Below are 18,873 nucleotides of genomic sequence, written 5' to 3'. Positions count from 1 at the left end.
TTAGTGTATATGTACATGTGAGTGTGTGTATATTAGTGTACATGTTACATCTCAAAAATCTGAAAATCTACATAGGATTGAGACTGGATGGTGCTTCTACCCGTTATTGACATGCATACCAACAGGTGTTGTAGCCTGCGGGGCTACGTTATGGCAATGGAACAACATTCATCTATGCTCTACACCAGGGGTGTCAAACTCAATTTCATCTTGGGCCGCATCGTCATTCTGGGTGCCCTCAAAGGGCAGGTTGTATCTGTAAGACTATATAAATGTATCTACTCTTTATCATATTAAATAATTGCCTCTGCATTCGATTATTACTGGTTTTAGTAATAACTTAAGTAATAACTAACTATGAAAGTCGAAGTATAAGAAAAATAATGGCAAGCAGATATTCATTTTTTTTTCATTTAAGTTTTCAGTTTCATTTATATGGTATAACCCTGTGAGCCATGCGGCTCTTAACTCTGATGCAATCGCAACAAACAAAAACATGAATAAGGAACATCTTAAACTGACTATATGCAACAGAAAAATCCAGGAAAAAACAGCAAAGTCTTCCAGAAAAAACACCGTATATCAACACTGTGTGCAATTGTGCGTATGTATTAGTGTGTGTGTTAGTGCATGTTATGTGAGTGTTCACGAGTATTATGTGAGTGTGTATTAGTGAGTATTATGTGAGCATGTATTAGTGTGTGTTTGTGTGTAATTAGTGAGCATGTATTAGTTTGAGTTTGTGTGTTAGTGACTGATTTACACACAAACTGGAGCGTGCCATGAAGAGGTGGGGCCTTACCATCAGCCCCAACAAAACTAAGCACCTGCCTGGGTATTTTGTACCATCGGACACTCCACCCCCACAACTCCCAATCGGTGATGGGGCAGTTGTGGATAGAGTGGAGAGTTTCCGATACCTGGGCAGTGTGCTCATGACCGGCTCCGGTTTAACAGCAGAGGTCTCACTCCGAATCAGTCGAGCGGCATTATCTTTTCATTGGTTGTGTAACGCTGTGTGGAAGCTACATTATTATGCTAATTTATGTAATTGTGTGCATAAATTATGATAATTGGGGCGGTGATCGTATTAAATTACGATTACTAATGTATGCAGTTATTATAATTAGGCTTATCTTCGTTGTCTATGGTCGTATTATTAATCGGAATAATACAATTATCCTCGCTTTAACATTTACTGATTATGTCTTAGTGTGTTTATGTCAGGTCTCCAAATTCAAATCTCAACGCAGGATACAGTTCTTATAAATAAGATTATTAAGCATGAACTCAGGAAGGAACCACTCATACACTTGTGTTACGCAATTTTAATTTCTAAACAAAAACATAACACTCTAATATGCGAACTCTTATGCTTGGAATTATCAGCACAATACCACTGGGGAAGTTCCCCTCATTGATGCGTACATTTAACCATCAATGATTACGTTGTTAAACTGGGCAACCGAACAATTGATTAATTCCTCCGCGTAACGCGAGCATATACGGCGATAGGGAAAAGTCCTTAAACAGGCATGCGACGATATTCATACGAAAGGTAATAAAAATATTATTATTATATCCAGAAGGTAAAAATATACGTCAATAGATTCATCGGCAAGATTATATAATTAACTAAATGTCTTGGTACAATGGTGTGCAGCAGTGTATGCCTGCTTACGCAAGATGCTTATCTTTTGGCTAAGGCTTCAATTCATTCGTGGGCAAGATTATGTGATCAAAAGAAAGGTTTAACACAATATTCTCCCTGTGAGCTTGTAGATTCGTAACGAAGGTTTCATACGCCTAGTTTACATCGATGAATCTATTGGTAATTTTTGATGCGATTAAAAAGAAAAACAACGACAAATGTACTTGTTTTTCTTTTTAATCGCATCAAAAATTACCAATGTACTTATAAACGACCGTATTCATATCACTCAATGAGCAGCGAGGTTCTTCGTTATCACTAATAGTTGACGCACCCTTGTCATTAGTCTTCTTATCATCAGTCTGGGTATGTGTTTCAGGTGCGTGTGGGGATTTGTCTCCATGATCCTTATTGTTAATCCGGGTATGTTTATGTATGTGAGCGTTGTTTTGGTTCCCTTGGTCAATTCTTTACGTCGAGCAGACGCCGGCGATGCGTGGTGGCGTGTGAATGTGGGCGTGTCATACGAACGGCTTCGGAGCTCCCCCTCTCGCTCGGGGCGTGTCTGCTGTTAGCTGCCGGCTCTGCTGCTGGATGAGCTGCGTCGGCACGATGCTTGTCCTTGAAGGTGCTCGTAGCGCTCGCCGCTTGTCCGCTGGCAGCTGATACCCTTGCTCGATGGCGCGGCTGGCGCTGCTGCGTGCTCTCTGGCGATGCGCGATTGCGCTGGCAGCTTGTCTTCTGCTGCTGGTCTTGTGCGATGCTCGCTTGGTCGATGCTTGGTGCTTTCCGCCCTTTCTCCAGGTTGATTGCTTGTTTGCTCGTCACTCTTTCTCTCTTGCTCTCTCGTGCAGCTGGTGGCTTCACACGGACACCCGCCCTTACTTCAGGGCTGCGTTGGCTCAGGCTCTTTCCACTGCTCTCCGTTCTCTCTGGCGATGCACTATTGCGCTTGCAGCTTGTTTGCTGGCAGCTGACACCCTTTGCTCGGTGGCGCTGCTGCGTGCTGGCTTGGTCGACGCTTGGCGCTTTCCGCCCTTTCTCCAGGTTGATTGCTTGTATGTTCGTCACTCTTTCTCTCCTGCTCTCTCTTGCAGCTGGTGGCTTCACACGGACACCCGTCCTTACTTCAGGGCTGCGTTGGCTCAGGCTCTTTCCACTGCTCTCCGTTCTCTCTCTGGCGATGCACGATTGCTCTTACAGCTTGTCCGCTGGCAGCTGACACCCTTTGCGTGGTGGCGCTCGGTGGCGCTGCTGCATGCTTGGCTTGGTCGATGCTGGATCACTCACTCTCAAAAACTTGCAAATTGTGTTCACACTCTCTTAAACGACTGAAAGCTTAGTACCATACAACTTATCGCAATCCTTGACTTTGCAAGCGACTCAAAACATCAGGACAAATGTAGAATAAAACTTTCAGCGATACTCTGTCGGCCCATGCAGAACTCAGCTCTTAACAACACATCGTCCCTTCTCTCTGCGAGGCGACACTCATGGTTGATCTCGAGGCCATGCCCCTCTCGTTCCTTTGCAAGACTGAACTGCACGATCTGTGTCCGTGCTTAAAAAAAGAAATTTGCCCACCTCGGCTCGCCTTCTCACAAAGGACCGGAATTTACTTTGATGTCGCTCTGCAGTGGGGGAAGTTGGGTGTGTGTCCGTGTGTGTGTTCTGATTCATTAAGCCATCTGTTAAGTCTCACCCTGGCCTGATTCCTGTCCGGTGGCATTCCCCTGCTGTTTTGGGTAGGTGTGTGTGCGTTTGTTCTATTTTATTGGGGTAATATAAGTTTCATCAAAGCCTTCCTGTCATCAATGGAAGGAGCTGCTCTTTTGCCTGTGTGCAAATCTTGCTATCACGTGCTGCTGGGAGACAAAGGCGGCTGGGTGGATTTCTCTATGGAATACATTTTATCTTGGTTGCACGTGGTTGACCCACTTCGCCTTTTTATTCTTCTGGATGACCCTTGGTCTAATACTTCATAATTATTATTTGGTTTATGATTTATCATTGTTATTACCACGTATATTCCTAGGGTTTTATTAACCTTCGTTCCCCCGCCTGTATCCAGGGTTTGTGCTGTTTGTTCTCGAGATATTATTATTATTTGATATTCCGAGGTTAGAGAATTACGTTTTGGCTTAAGAACATCCCTGACTGCTTGAATTCATTCTTTGATGCTTTGGTAAGGTCGCGTAGATAGAGAAAAAAATAACATTAGTATCGAATTAATAATTGAGAAATTATAATCCACTGATGTAGATTGTAGCCTGGTTCTTCATTGGAGTGAGTGTGTGGATCTATGATGTTCACTTATTTTTGTGGCTAAGTTTTGAACTTTTAACCGTTGTATTAAGGGAAACGAAAATGTGTTATATATCGTGGCGCCTACCGTCTGTATTGTTTTGAGGGGGCCTTTTGAAGTCCTGTGTCTATAGAATCTCATTAGAAAAACCCCCGACCTCTTCTCTTTGTTCTGGGTTTTTTTTACCCTTGTATGGCTCACCTCCTGCTCTCTGGTCTCGAGTGTGAAAAGGCAGCTGCTCGTGAGGGTGGTTGTTACTTTTTTTGTGCATCGTGCTACACCGCGGTTGATTAAAACAAAATTTGGCAGAATTATACTTAATCTTAATTTTTGGAAAAAGGCCTATATATACAATAGCACACTGCCCAGGTATGGGAAACTCTCCACTCTCTCCACAACTGCCCCATCACCGATTGTGAGTTGTGGGGGTGGAGTGTCCGATGATACAAAATACCCAGGCAGGTGCGTAGTTTTGGTTGGGCTGATGGTAAGGCCCCACCTCTTAGTGGCACGCTCTAGTTTCAGCAGAAGCGTCTCTAACTCCTCTGAATGAGCAGCAATTACCAAATCATCGGCATACATAACGTGATTTACCAATAGGGAGCCATCCCTTGACCGCACCCGGGCATCGATCAGCCTCCCATTATATCTGTAACAAATGGAAATTCCCCCGGTACAGCTATTGAAGGGTTCACGAACTATGTGGTCAAATCTTCTTGGTTTTTTCGGTAAAGTCACGTGACTTTACCGTAGGACCGCCCTTTCCTGAAACTGCATTGGGGCTCCACAAGCCTCTTCTCAGCATGCCTATCAAGGCGATGTTGTATAATCCTTGCCAGGATATTTCCCAACACACTGAGGAGTGAGATGCCCCTGTAGCTGTTACAGTCTGTGCAGTCCCCCTTCTCAAAGAGGGGGATCACCAGGGCATCCTTCCAATCCTGCGAAACCCGTCCAGTGGTCCAGACTGTTGTTATGATGTCGTGTAGGGCAGTCTGTGCACAAACGCCACCCTCCCTTAGCATTTCGCTTTGGAGTTCATCTCTGCCCGGTGCCTTTCCTGGTCTCAGACTCTGGTTCGCCTTCAGTACTTCCTCAATGGATGGCACCTCAGCCAGCCACTCACAGGGGGTGACTTCCTCCTCCAATATTTGAGGCACCGCAGCCTCAGCAGGGTCATCCCCACTTTGTGCCATGATGTTTTCCGGGCTGAGGGATTTCCCCTTCCCCCAGGACCTCACAGAAATGCTCAGCAAATCTGAAAACCTGTTCATGGGGGTCGGAGATTGGATCGCCATTTTTTCCCCTAATGATAGTAATAGGTGTGGCACTGCAGGTAACTTTTTTGATGGAGTTAAATAGGGATTTGTGATCGCAGCCACTGAGGCAGACTCCATCTCCTCAGCAACCCGCGACCACCACCCATCCTTGCAGCGCCTCATGGCTCCCCGAACCTCTGAGCGAAGACTGCGGTAAGCACATGGAGACACACACATTCACTCACAGACACACACTCACTCACAGACACACACTCATATACGCACTCACTCAGAGATATACACAATTGACAGAATATTGACAGATAATGCAGCTCCATAAACATACCAGTAATTTCGTAGCAGATGAATCCAAACGTTTTTCTGTTTGAATATGGTGAAGGCACGACCCGCACAAATCAGCAAAATTTTCATTTGTGTCCCGCGACGGCTTCACTTTGAGTGCCAGGTTGTCACGCGAGACCCGGCACTCAGCGCAGAAAAAAAAACACATTCTAGGGGCCGGCTCTGGAGAGAGGAGAGCCAGCAAGGGGGAGGGCAGGAGGAGGACCGGCGGGACTTCACTGTTTATTTTATATGCTCTTATTTAACTCGCTCTGTCTGTTGTTGTTGCTGTTGTTGTTGTCGTATCCTCAAATCTTGTGACTAAATTTTAACCCACTTCCCAATGAGGTATCGAATGGAAACTTGGTATACTTATGTCATACTGATGACAATACTATATTCTATCATAAAAAACAAATTTTAAACAATTTTTTTTTATATGTTATGTTTCATCTTGGGTCTAATTGTTCACGCTCAATTGACGTAAATCACCACGGTCCCTTACGTTATGGAAAGCTTCGGGGCCACTTCCTGGAGTCGTGGAGTTTTGCCATTACTCATACGGTACATTTCATTAAAGCGTGTTTAAAAAATAATATTTTTAATTATTATTTCAAACAGTGACAGTGATCGATGGGCCCCCTGTAGACGTGACCCCCGATGCTCCTAACTGCAGGTAGCGCGAGAGGCGTGCTTACTTGCTTGTAGGTGTAATAATACAGGTCGACGACAAGCGACTGTGTCTCTGTCTCTTTATTTCTTCGTTATGGACAGCTCGCGTTCTGCTCTCCCGGTCGAAACTGACGTCCCACTCCCGCGCCGCTCTCGCGCTTCCCCCGTGCTTCCCCCGCTCCCGCACACTGCTGGCAGACGGTGCGCTGGGAGCCGTCTCCGCGTCGCCACGTGGCCGATGGCTCGCGGAGACTCCCGACGTGGCTCAGCTTCCAGCTCCCACCAACTGAACCCCGAGCCCCTTCCAGCTTCCCCTTATATCCCCTTTCCACATCACCCAGACTCCGCCCTTCGCCACACCCCTTAAGAACCTTCCAGATAATACCCCTCCCTTAACGCCCCCCGGCTCCGTCCTTAGACCCTGCCCCCGATGCTTTGTGGCGCCTGATTGGCTTAGGGGCTGGGGCGGCGAAACCCCACATACGCTCGCATTACATCACCCTCCCCCCCCCCCCCCCCCCCCGGTGTAAAAGACTAGCCATCCCGGCTAAATCAAGACGAGACAACAATGCGAGCGACAGTAACACCGTAACGGACAATCGGAATAAAGAACGATACACAACAATAAACGGTAGCAATCAACGGAAGGGAAAGGACTTGGATCTGGTACGGGATGCCGGCCCATCCTTCGAGAATAGGGGCCCTCGCCGACTGCAATCCCGGCGGGGTTGGAAGAGCGGTGGGATCGACATCCCTTGCCCCTGGTGGAGGCCCGTCCGGTGCAGGATCCCTTGCGTCAGGTTGGCTCAATGTTGCCGAGCCTGTGGGAGGCCCAACAGACGCCTTCGGAGGTTGAACAGGCAAGGGGGGCGGCACGCCGGACATATCAGACACTGGCAAGGCAACTTTAGGGGATGATGAACCGACGCGAGGGGCAAAGAAGGGCTTCAACTTGGAAGTGTGGACACACCAACGGTGCGACCCCACCCGGATGCGTGCGCACTGGGGACTAGGAACATCAATCAATTCCACCGGACCTTGCCAAGGTCTGTGCAGCTTAGGAGAGGTCCCCACCGGCACCTGTGGGCAATGGAGCCAGGCCCGGTCCCCCACATGCCATGGCGATGCACGTTGGGAGCGCCGAGCACACCCTCGTTACGAGCCTGGGTTTTAGACGTGGCCAACCGGGCCGCATCCCGCGCCTCCGTACCGTGTCGTGAATGTATTCGGGGAGAGTCTGCGCGGGCACCTTGGCGCACACACCCAACTGCACATCAACAGGCGGCACATTCTCACACACGTACATGAGGAAAAAAAGGTGAATACCCAGTGGACGCGTGCGGTGCCATCTGGTAGGCGGAGAGCACCCCAGGGATGTGCAGATCCCAATCGGCCTGCTTCTCGCTAACCGTATCGCAGAGCATAGGGTCCGGTTCAACCGCTCCACCATCCAATCCGTTTGCGGGTGGTAGGGCGAAGTACGTATTTTCTTGGTGCCCAATGCGTCACACACATTACGCAACCGCTTAGACGAGAAGTTGCGGCCCTGGTCCTTAAGCAATGAGAAATCGGGGTAATCAAGTGTCGGCGCGGTCGCCAATCGATCGCGAAGGTCGCAGAACGCCTTCTCCTCCTCCGGTCCCCACTTGAACCTCTGATTTTTCGCCGTGAGGAGGTGCAGCGGTCTAGCGATAGTGGCGAAATTGGGTACGAATCGACGGTAGTAGGACGCGAACCCAACAAACCGACGCACCTCCCCCACCGAGGTGGGGGCCGGCCAGTCCCGAACGCACGACGTCTTGTCCGGGTCCGTGGCCACCCTGTCTGAGCTGACAATATGTCCCAAATAGCGCACGGAGCGTTGCAAAAGGTGGCACTTTTTGAGTTTCGCGGAACGCATTCTGCCGAACACAGCCCGCAATCTCCGAAGGTGTTCCTCGAACGTACGACTGAACACAATGACGTCGTCTAAGTATATCAGGCATGCGTCCCATTGTAACCCGGTCAACACCAGTTCCATCAACCGCTGAAACGTGGCGGGAGCGGCGTTCAGTCCCATGCGAAGGCAGTTAAATTGGAACAGCCCCTGCGGCATACGAAACACTGTCTTTTCCCTCGACAACTCATCGAGGGGAAGTTGGCAAAACCCAGAGGAGAGATCGAGAGTAGAAAAGTATCGTGCCCCTGACAAGGCATCAAGGGAGTAATCCATTCGCGGCAGAGGGTACGTGTCCGCCACCAAAACTTTATTAAGCTTCCGGAAATCAACACAGAAGCGGAGGCTGCCATCCTTCTTCTTCACGAGGACAACGGGAGCGCCCCATGGGCTATTCGACGGGGAGATAATGTCAGCGGCTAGCATGTCGTCCACTGCGCCGCGCACGTGGTCCCTCTCCGAGGGACTCAGCCGGTGTGGATTCATCCGTATAGGGCTAGCCCCCCCAGTATCAATGTGATGGGACAACAGCGAAGTATGCCCCAGGTCGAAATCTTTTTGCTGAAAACGTCGGAGTAGTCGGACAAAAGCGCCCGAAGCGCGTCCCTTTGGTGCGTGGCCAAAGACGAATTTTCCTGACATAACTCGGTGATCCAGCGATCGTCGGGCGTTTCCGAAGACTCAACCCCCGCCACCAACCCTTGGGACCGTAAACGCAGTAGTGGCATGAGCCAGAACCGTGCCGGCCGCAACCAACACGCCCTCCGCCCCCCCGTTCAAAATTTGCAAAAACAGGGGCTGACCCGGCCGAACAATCGTTTGGGCCCCAACCAGCGCTAGCCCCTTGGTAGCGGTGTTAGACGGGGACAGCAGCACGCCCGCCGCCGCGTCTATCCCGTGAAATTGTTTACGATACCGCAACGGGACGAGCATTTGTGAGCCCGGGGGAATTTCCACCGGGACATCGGCAAGTGCCTACACCAGAACGTCCGGCGCAAAACGGGTCAACGGAGACGGCAAAAAAAAAATCTTACGTCCCGCAGGCAGCTCAATGCAGCCCTGATCCACGAGGATCTTAACTGGCATTCCACCGAGAAAATCGGTACCCAACAGACAAGGCACTGCCAGGGACCTGGAAATCAAGACCGTCCCCGAAGCCGCCACGTTCCCAATGGAAATATGCGCTTCAACCTGACCCACAATGCCCATACTACCCCCGTTGGCAGCAATACGCGCATCGAAAGCCGGCCGCACGCGCGACGCGGGGATGGACAGGAGGTGGAATATGACATCAGAGATGATAGTGACCGACGCGCCTGTATCCAACCGGGAAGTAAGCGGCTCATGGCCACACACCGGCATCAGGATGACGAGGTCCTTAGATAACTCCAACATCTTGCCGAGTATAAGTGGTTCGAGCATATCGGGCTTGGCGTCCGGGTAAGCAGCTATCGCGAGCGCCACCAGGGCGCCACGGTAGGCGATGGGAGATTCCTCTGGTCCACGCTGCCACTGCACGAACTGTCAGTGAGTATCGGACGGAGGCTCGTACACTTCAGCCATTTTGGGAAACGCCTCCCGTAGCGTCGCCTTCTTCTCAGCAGGAATGGAGCAGAACACCGCGAGAGAAACATCGTCGAGGAGCATAGGCAGGGCCTCCAACGCCTCTCCCTCCGTCCACCGAACAGAGCGAAAAGCGGACCCAAAGCGCCACGCGAAAGCGCTCCAGTCCCCTCCTGTGCTGAACTCCTTCAAGTTCGGCAGACGATGGCTGCGCCTCACGCCGCTGCCCCCATCAGATCCAGGCCCCCGCCCTGGCATATCACGCGGTGCCATCAAAATGGCGGCCTCCCGCCACGCACTCGCGGACCCGCCCAAGATGGCGTATTCCTGCCGCGTGGCCGCAATGGCGGGAAGCCCCGCAGAGGTCCCAATGGCGGCGCGCCATGCGGATGTCCCGGCGCTGTCATTGGCACGATGATCGTCACCAAGTTGAGCAGTACGGCACGCAGCGAGTCGATCTGCTCCGCCACGTGCCGCCAGCCGTCGTCAGCGCCCGGAGAAGAAGATGGCCCGGCCCCGGCGACCACCTCTTGCACCCTAGCAGAGTCGACCGTAGCCGCCCCGTCCAGGCCTCCCGCTCCCGGGACCGCCAGGTCCTGGGTGAGCTCGTCGTCGGAAGACGGCGTAGGCGGAATTTTTTTCTTGAGATGCTTGGACATGTCAAGAACCACTTCTGACCCCAATTGTAATAATACAGGTCGACGACAAGCGACTGTGTCTCCGTCTCTTTATTTCTTTGTTATGGACAGCTCGCGTTCCACTCTCCCGGTCACTCTGCGGCACGTCACGGAACTGACGACCTGCTTCCGCGCCGCTCTCACACTTCCCCCGCTCCCCCGCACCGCTGGCAGACAGCGCGCTGGGAGCCGTCTCCGCATCGCCATGTGACCGATGGCTCGCGGAGACTCCCGACGTGGCTCAGCTTCCAGCTCCCACCAACTGAACCCCGAGCCCCTTCCGGCTTCCCCTTATATCCCCTTTCCACGTCACCCAGACTCTACCCTTCGCCACACACCTTAAGAACCTTCCAAATAATACCCCTCCCTTAACGCCCCCCGGCTCCGCCCTTAGACTCTGCCCCCGATGCTTCGTGGCGCCTGATTGGCTTAGGGGCTGGGGCGACGAAACCCCACATACGCTCGCATTACATAGGTATAGAGAGAACTGCTGGTGGTGCGGGGAGATCTTTTGATCTCCTCAGCCAGCACCTCTGCGAGGGCCACATAAAATGGCCTGGCGGGCCGGATTCGCCCCGCGGGCCTTGTATTTCACACATGTGCTCTACACCAACCCACACTGACAAGAGTGGTGATGGATGGTCAAATAACCCCCATAACTTGCATGGTGTGGGAGTGCCTTATCCACCAGTGGAGTGACCAAAGGCTGTACTTATACATGTGTAGGAGTGTGTGAGTTTATATGTATACGATGTGTACGTTAGTGTGTGTACATGTCTGTGTGTGTATATACGAGTGTCTTTCATTGTGTATTTTTATGCATTTTTGGGAATGGTGGGAAAGTCGTTGGCACATTCCATTACGAACTAAGTGACCTGGGTTTAATATCTTGTAACAGCATCAATGGTGAGTGATAAAAAAATCTGGTCCTGGAACACCCCTAGGGTGACTTAGCCTTAAATGACTACCTGATATGGTGCGTAAACATCAGCAATGAAGAGAAAGACAGCCAAGGACGGTGCTGGTCAGGGAAGTCTGATCAGCACTTGCCTCAAAAGTGTATGTAGGCTCCACGGGGAGATTGTCTTTGTGCTCTAAAGTGCAGTGTAGTAGTGTGCTCACTCTCTGTCACTGGCTTCACTTTCCCCAACAGTTTGTATGGGCTACTTGGGGGATATTTGTCTCTTTAATGCTTTACAACTAAGATTGGCATTCATTACGTATCAGCTGTCTTTGCAGTGGGGGGCACCATCACTGATCATGATCCACTGTGAACCAGGGGCTTGAATCAGCCACGTGGAACACACCATTACCCTCACTCTCCACTGCAGAGCTGCTATCAGGGCTCCATTTTCTCATTGTGGCCTACGGTCACCTCACTTCCTGCACAGTGTGAGGGCTATCATTATCGCTAATTAAATGTTGCTGAAGATGATGGAAAACTTTACAGCAGCCATGCATATGCATACTTTTCTTCCTTTTGTACTTTAACATACAGCGAGTACAGCATTCACTGTGGACCCACCTACTCACTTTATATTTACTCACCCACTCGCAATAATTCACTCATTCCCCAACCCACTCACACACCACTGACCCACCAATTCTCTCACACCCTCACTTAACTCCACATACTCACTCATCGATTCACCCACCAACAACTCAAGCAGGCACGCACTCACTCACCAAATATTATCACTCAGTGGATGAGTGGGCATGTGTATGGGGGGAGAAAAGTGAAGGGATAGGCAAGGGTGGGGGAGGGGTTATGGGAAAAGTGAAGGCAGGAGCAGATTAGGGGGTTAATGAGAGGTATAAGGGGAGGGGTAAGTGTGGAGTGCCGGGAGAGGAGTGAAGTGAGGAGTGGGGACAATGATGGCAGTGGTAAGGGGAAGAATGTTGTCAAAATTGTATTAATGCGTGGGCTACGCAAGACCGAGTGTTTTTACGTGAGTATGGGGTTACATTGTACTGTGTGTGCACAGTTACTGAGTGAGGATTCTTATAGGCAAAGATCTGCCGCGTAGCCTTAACAGACTGCTGGGTAAAGTGCTGTTAGGGAGCACCTATTACGGCCGACATGGCGTATGATGGGGTGGGTGGCCAGCATCACGCCCGGCCGCCTTTGTCTCCCGAGTAGAGATGTTTTACACACTGTACCTGGTACTCATTTGAATATGAGTTGATATCACACACACACACATATGCACGCACAATTTGTGAAGTAGTGAATGCGAGGTGTGCCAGTCTTACATTAGCTCTTTACATCTGTGCAATCCAGGCTGAATCCTCTTCATTTCTTCAGTGCCGATGCCACAGTCCAATAGGTTGAGTGTCTCCACAGGTTCTTCTCGATACAGCAGGATCCAGGAGACGGCAGCGCAGTCTGGCAGGGACAGCCTTGTCTTCGATAGGTCTACCCTAGTCATGGACCGAGTGGCATCACTCAGGGACTTGCGGTCATGCAGCTCGTGCACACAGTGCAGGAGACTGATAAGCCTGTGTTTGTCAAGCTTCTGAGTCTCCATGCTGCGATTGAGCCACTCGATTATTTCCTTTTGAGAATCTGCAGATGGAGGATCCAAGATACCCTCAAATAACTTCCACGGAGTGCTTGATGCTAGTCCACAAAAAAACCTCTGAAACACATCAAACCTCCCATCTTTGCTGTCCTCAATAGCTTTGATGACGTCACTCACTGGCCGTGTTGAATGTGACAGATGCACGGCTATTGCTGCAAAGAATTCCTGCATTGTCAAGTGTGAAAATGAATAACAACTCCCTTGTTTAATGCCCTCACATGTGAACACTTTGTTGATGAATGTACTTCCTAGTTCATAAGAACTAACAACACACTCTTCTAGATCTTTTTGGCTGAACATCTGGATGTTCTGCTGAACCCCCTTTAGAGCCATATTGGCAAGAGACGATACGATTTTCTTGGCTCCGCGGCTGCCACGTCCATGGTGTTCTATGAGCCCAAACATGTATTGTGTGAAGAGGTCGGTCATTGATTTGAGGATAATCTCAGAATGAGCAGACTTCTGTAAATGTTCCTTCAGTGTAATGGCTGCTATATGGCAGAATGAAGGGTTCTGGGACAATGTATTCACGGTTTCATTTTCCTGCAGGAGCTTGAGTGCCCTTTCTGCTAGACTCCTATCTTGGTAAAATTTGTTAAAGAATGCTATTTTATCTTCGTTGGAAAATCCAGTGATTTCAACAGCTCGATCAACATTCACTCCACTCAGCTGCTCCATGGCAATGGGTCTGGTCGTTATCAATACCGAGGCCTTGGGCAAGAGACTTCCATTCACCAGGGCAGCAATGATGGCTTCTACTGTTGCCGTCTTACGTGGATCAGTACAAGCACTGCCATAGTGAAGGCACTTTCCAAACTCGTCCAACCCATCCATAACAAAAAGGGTTCTCTTTTGGTTTGTGAAAACCTCATCCGCTTTGTTTCCCAAACCTGAGTGCAGCACAGAAAACAGCTCTGCGAGGGACACCTCTCCAACATCATTTATCTCCCTGAACGTTATGAGCACAATATGCTCAAAGCGTCGTGCAAACACTCTCTCACCTGCCAGCAGGCTGTACACAATTAATTTGCTCAACATGGTTTTACCGCTGCCTGGAGTCCCCACTACAATAACCATTCGGGGGTGTGTTTTGTTTCCAATGGAACCAATGGGATCAAAGAGCTTCTTGTAAGTCATCCCTTCCCTCTGTGCTCTCTTCATCAGCTCCTCGTGCTGCTTGCCTCTCGCTAGTAACTCGTGCTCCTTGGTTTCTTGATGGCGGTAGTAGAGAACCAGAATTGGCTTCACCATCCTCTCCAGCAAAAACACTGCAGGTTCTCCAGGTCGTGCGTCATAGTCTCGTGTTAATGATGTCAGCTTCAGCAAGAATTCTCTGTAATCATCACCAGGGTTATCTAAATAAACCCGAAATCATTTTACAAACAAATTAGTTTCATTTATACAAAAAAATCATTCCTATAGCAGAACAATGTTTAAAATAAACTATAATAAAAAAAAGCGTAGCGAATTCATTCACTATGGATAATGCAGCAACATCATGTATATCACGAATTATTGCATGGAAGATTTCACGATGTGTATTCTACATATGCAATTTTTTATAAACACTGTACCTTTGTCAAATTTATTTTTTATCATGTCAAAAATGTTCCAACCACTTGTCTTGTTTGTTTTGCCTGTGAAAAGATAGAACTACCACATTTAACATTACCATGTACATCAGCATTATCAAAACTAATTCCATCAATTTGGGCGTAAAATTTAATGCTGTCTTGTCCTAGAATTATTGATTTTTGTTGTTTAGGATGTTGAATTTTACTTTTTATATTTCACTGGTATTGGGGCTGTGTTTTCTCTCCCATCTCAAGCTGGCCTACATCACGTAGCACGGGGGCTACACTGTGGTGGAGTGCAGTACACCAGGCAAGGTCCTGTGACTGAAGATGCAGTGATTGCACACTGGCGGAGCCAGTGGGGGGGAGGGGGGGGCACGTGCCTCCCCAATGATCCGATCTAAATCCTTAATTCCGATCGATACATCGGTATTTTGCGACCCCCACTGCCACCTGTGTAGCATATTATTACGTGCCAGAGACTAATTGAGATGATAGGACAATAGTCTGAGTCCATAATTGGCAATAAGTAACGACAAAGCGGTTATAAGTGACTCGCATAATTGTGCGCAGTTGCGTATACAGTACACGTCTTCCCTGAAGGCTTACCTTCAGCGTGCGCAATGCCGATCACACACGGTGCGAATTCGACCATCGATCCTTGGCTGCGCCATCGCCGCACACGCGTCGAATAAGGGACAAGACTCCTATCATTTTTTTATTGCTGGAGGGGTTACCCCCCCCTACCTGAAAATCTTGGCTCCACCATTGTGCTTGCACAATGGCGGAGCCATGAATCACAGAACTCATAGCATCCCACGTGATGCATCGTAGGTTCACTTGAACTTCAACTAATCAACTAATCTGGCTACTGCATCATCAGCAAGCACTGTGGCATCCACTAGATTGGAGAGAGTGGAGATTTCCCTAATGACAGATTTTCTCGACAGATTTCATCAGCTTTCCAAGGTAACATCTAACTCAATGGCTCATAACTTTGATGGTGTTATTTTAATCTCTCCGTAATCAAATACTTGGGGTCATGAGTTAGAGTGGACTTTTTACAGACGATGAGGGCTTAAATATTGACATTTTATCTGGAGGAAGTTATAACCAATCCAAGTCAGGGTGTTATAGGACAGTAGGTTCCGTTATATGAGTCAATGGCAATATAAGGCTGGGTGTCCTCATAAAGAGCAGTGATAGTCGATAAAAATTTTTTTCTCTAAACGAGGAGATTGTACTGCGAAGAGCAGAATGCCAAGGACTGCGCCATGTGGAACACCACAGAAGTAGGGCTTCTGAACAGAAGACAGTCCTTGCATGGAAAAATATGAATAAATTTCAGAGTTTGAAGCAGAACCAGGAGAGACGTTTGTCAGACACACCTGCATAGCCATGACGATTCAAGAGGATGGAGCGATGTGTGGTGTCAAAAGCAGCGCAAAGGTCAAGAACTAGAAGTAGCATCCATAGTTTAACAGATGTGGTCATTCACCATGCATAGGGGTAGTTTCAATGACATGGCCTTGGTGGAATCCAGATTGTACCAAGTCACGGAGACCATGGCAGCAGATGGGTTTGCTGCCATTGCCAAACATCTTGGCTTGATACATGAAAGAGAGCGTCATAGCTCATTACATTCTTTCAGCTTAAATACAATGTTTGTGTCTGAAGAGGTGGGAGAAAATCACCATGTTTAAGTATTTTCCAAGGAAAGGGAGGTGTTGGTTTTGACGAATTAATTAATGTTGGGGACCAGTGTGGATATAAGGTTTTATATTTACACACATTTTCATTATCCATCCATCCTTTCCTCCAGATTGCTGATCAATGGTACTTTCCCTGATATGGAATGGAATATAAATGTCTTCCTCAGAGGAATGTTGTCATGCAAGGGTTGTGCAGTTTGCTATTATTAAATGACAATTCATCTCAGTTCAAAGGAATTCCTTCACCTAAACTTTCTCAAGACATGCGAATGGCTATGTGAAGTTTAGCACTCACGAGAAGCTGCTCCAGGGATGGCTTTACCCGCAGTTCTGCTCAGATCGACACCCATCACGTTGAGCTGCTGCTCATGCTGTGATATCCACTGATCCAAGAGAGGGATCTCGGATCTCAGCGGCACCAGCACGGCTTCAATGAATCTCATGCACACATCTTCTCCCTTGTCGAGCACCAGGTCAACCAGGTGCCGTGTTCGTGCAATGGGGTCATTCTCGCTTTTGAGGAACGCGTATTCACTGTACAGGACTATCCCTGCTTGTTGTGAATGGTCAAGCACTTCTGATGACTGCACTTGGAGACATTGCAGGAGTTTCACTTTGTTGGTTCTAATGATCTCATATGCAGGATCTTTTGATGCCATCACGACAAATGCATGGAGTCACCTGAAGAACATTAAAACAAACCACGTGCCACCTGTAAGCATAGTCGTGTAATTTTAGCCAGGTATGGGAAAATAATAATAATTATTATTATAATAAAATGTCTATACCAAAAATAGTTTCGTCTCGGTTAGGTAGAATTTTGACTTTAGGTATTTGATTGTGAATACATTACGTTATTTAAATGGTACTGTAAGCTTAACATGTATTTGAATTTATGTAATTGAATTAAATAGCATCTAAACACCTTAGGAATATCGAAACACTATTCAGTGCAAGCATATGAACATTCATATGAACACAACATTAAGACAAAAATACTAAATGTAAACCTAATATAAAACACCACACAGGTTTAGCAGATTAAGCAGTGGCGTGACACCAGGCGCTCACTGCCTCGACCACCGTGATGCCACACAGACGGGGAATTGCGCTGTAATGTGCAATGATCGGGATAGCGTCACCTCTCGTTGAGTGACGATTATGATGGAGGTGGAGCAGCAGAGGGTGGGAACCAGGTTTGATCCTGGGTGGTCCCTATGTAGTGGGCACTCCCATGCTATCACTATGTGGGTAGAGGGCGCTCTGAGGTTGTCCATCAGTGGTATGACGTCACATACCCTGCACGGAATTTAGTGGGGAAGCCAAAACTTAAAGTACACACATGAGGCAGCGTCAGTGTTACTGTGATGTTCATTATCTTCTTGGTTCTTTCGGTAAAGTCACGTAGAAGGGAAGTAATAAAATAATAAAAATAAAACATAATGAAACAATTCTCACGACGTTTCGGCCACAACGCAAGCAGCCGTCCTCAGGCGAAGAATGAAGCACCTCCAAGCTTGGAGCGTATATTTAAGCTGGGTTAGAGGGGGGGAGGTGGGAAGAAGTTCGCCTAAACAAAATAATTTGCATATCAAGAGGAATTCAGCATTAGGAAAATGCGTAGGAGGTGGGCGGGGGGGGTTCCAAATCAATACTATGCCCGTGCATTATGCAGGATTAGCAGCATCAAAGGGGGGGGGGGGAGGGGGGTAGCATTAACAAAGGAAAGGAATGTTAATAGTATGTAGCTGCAGTTACTAAACAACCACGTAAAAAACTAAAGTAAAAACTGCATAACAAACTAAAGTATAAACTACATAGCATCATCAGTATACTTACTATACTCTACAATAAGCTGAGTTACTAACAGTAAGTAATACATAAAAAATTCTACGTTGTAAAAAATTATATAATATGCTTCCATCTAAACTTTATTCTCTTGCATCACACGCGTCTATACCGTACTATATACTGCCATAGGCAACCCCAACATTAAATTACATACTGTATTGCTATAAACCACCCTATACCTTATACATTTTAATATAACACTATGTATTATTCTACCCACCCTAATGTGTATCGAAATGGTTTATTACGTCCTTCCAGTGATTGCTAAGCCAGAATCCATCTTCTCGGTTAAAATTGTCTCTGTGTTTGTATATGTGGATCGCCTCATGAACGAATCTCTCATGATAGCCAGATGGCTTGCAGAGAACCTCTGTCTTGGAGAAGTCAATGTCATGTGAGCCCACTGAGTTGTAACAGTGATCTGCCACGGCTGAGGTGTTTGTCCTACCGTGTTTCAGGTCAGCTTTATGTTCACGGATGCGGTCTGAGACATGTCGTTTGGTTTCCCCAATGTAACTGCTACCACAGAGGCAACTTAGTTTGTAGACACCAGGGTACTGTATGTCTGGAACCACATATTTTACAGACGGTACCAGATCACGGATTTTATGTTCTGTGTTGAATCGGACCTGGATCTTGTGTTTAATCAGGATTTTGGAGATCTTTTTTGTGACCCCAGCAATGTAGGGTAAGGTGATGGTCTTGAAAGGCTCCTCAACAGGATCCTTCTTGATGGTTGGAGTGATGGC

General features: G+C 48.1%; 1 protein-coding gene across 1 annotated transcript in view; it reads right to left on the bottom strand.

Annotated features, from left to right (window-relative positions):
- The window catches only part of LOC144953628 (ribonuclease inhibitor-like), a 49,798-nt gene extending 32,866 nt beyond the window's left edge, over nt 1-16,932 (bottom strand). The window contains exons 1-2 of the mRNA XM_078884215.1: nt 16,569-16,932; nt 12,659-12,791 (exon numbers count right to left, since the gene is read on the bottom strand). Coding sequence (XP_078740341.1) covers nt 12,659-12,791; nt 16,569-16,932 — 497 coding nt within the window. The remainder of the gene's footprint in view (nt 1-12,658; nt 12,792-16,568) is intronic.
- Between the last annotated feature and the right edge of the window lie 1,941 nt (nt 16,933-18,873).

Source organism: Lampetra fluviatilis, chromosome 79 (genome assembly GCF_964198595.1).
Source record: "Lampetra fluviatilis chromosome 79, kcLamFluv1.1, whole genome shotgun sequence".
Lineage (NCBI taxonomy): Eukaryota > Metazoa > Chordata > Hyperoartia > Petromyzontiformes > Petromyzontidae > Lampetra > Lampetra fluviatilis.
The sequence above is the reverse complement of the archived record's forward strand: the minus strand, read 5'-3'. Positions and strand labels throughout refer to the sequence as shown.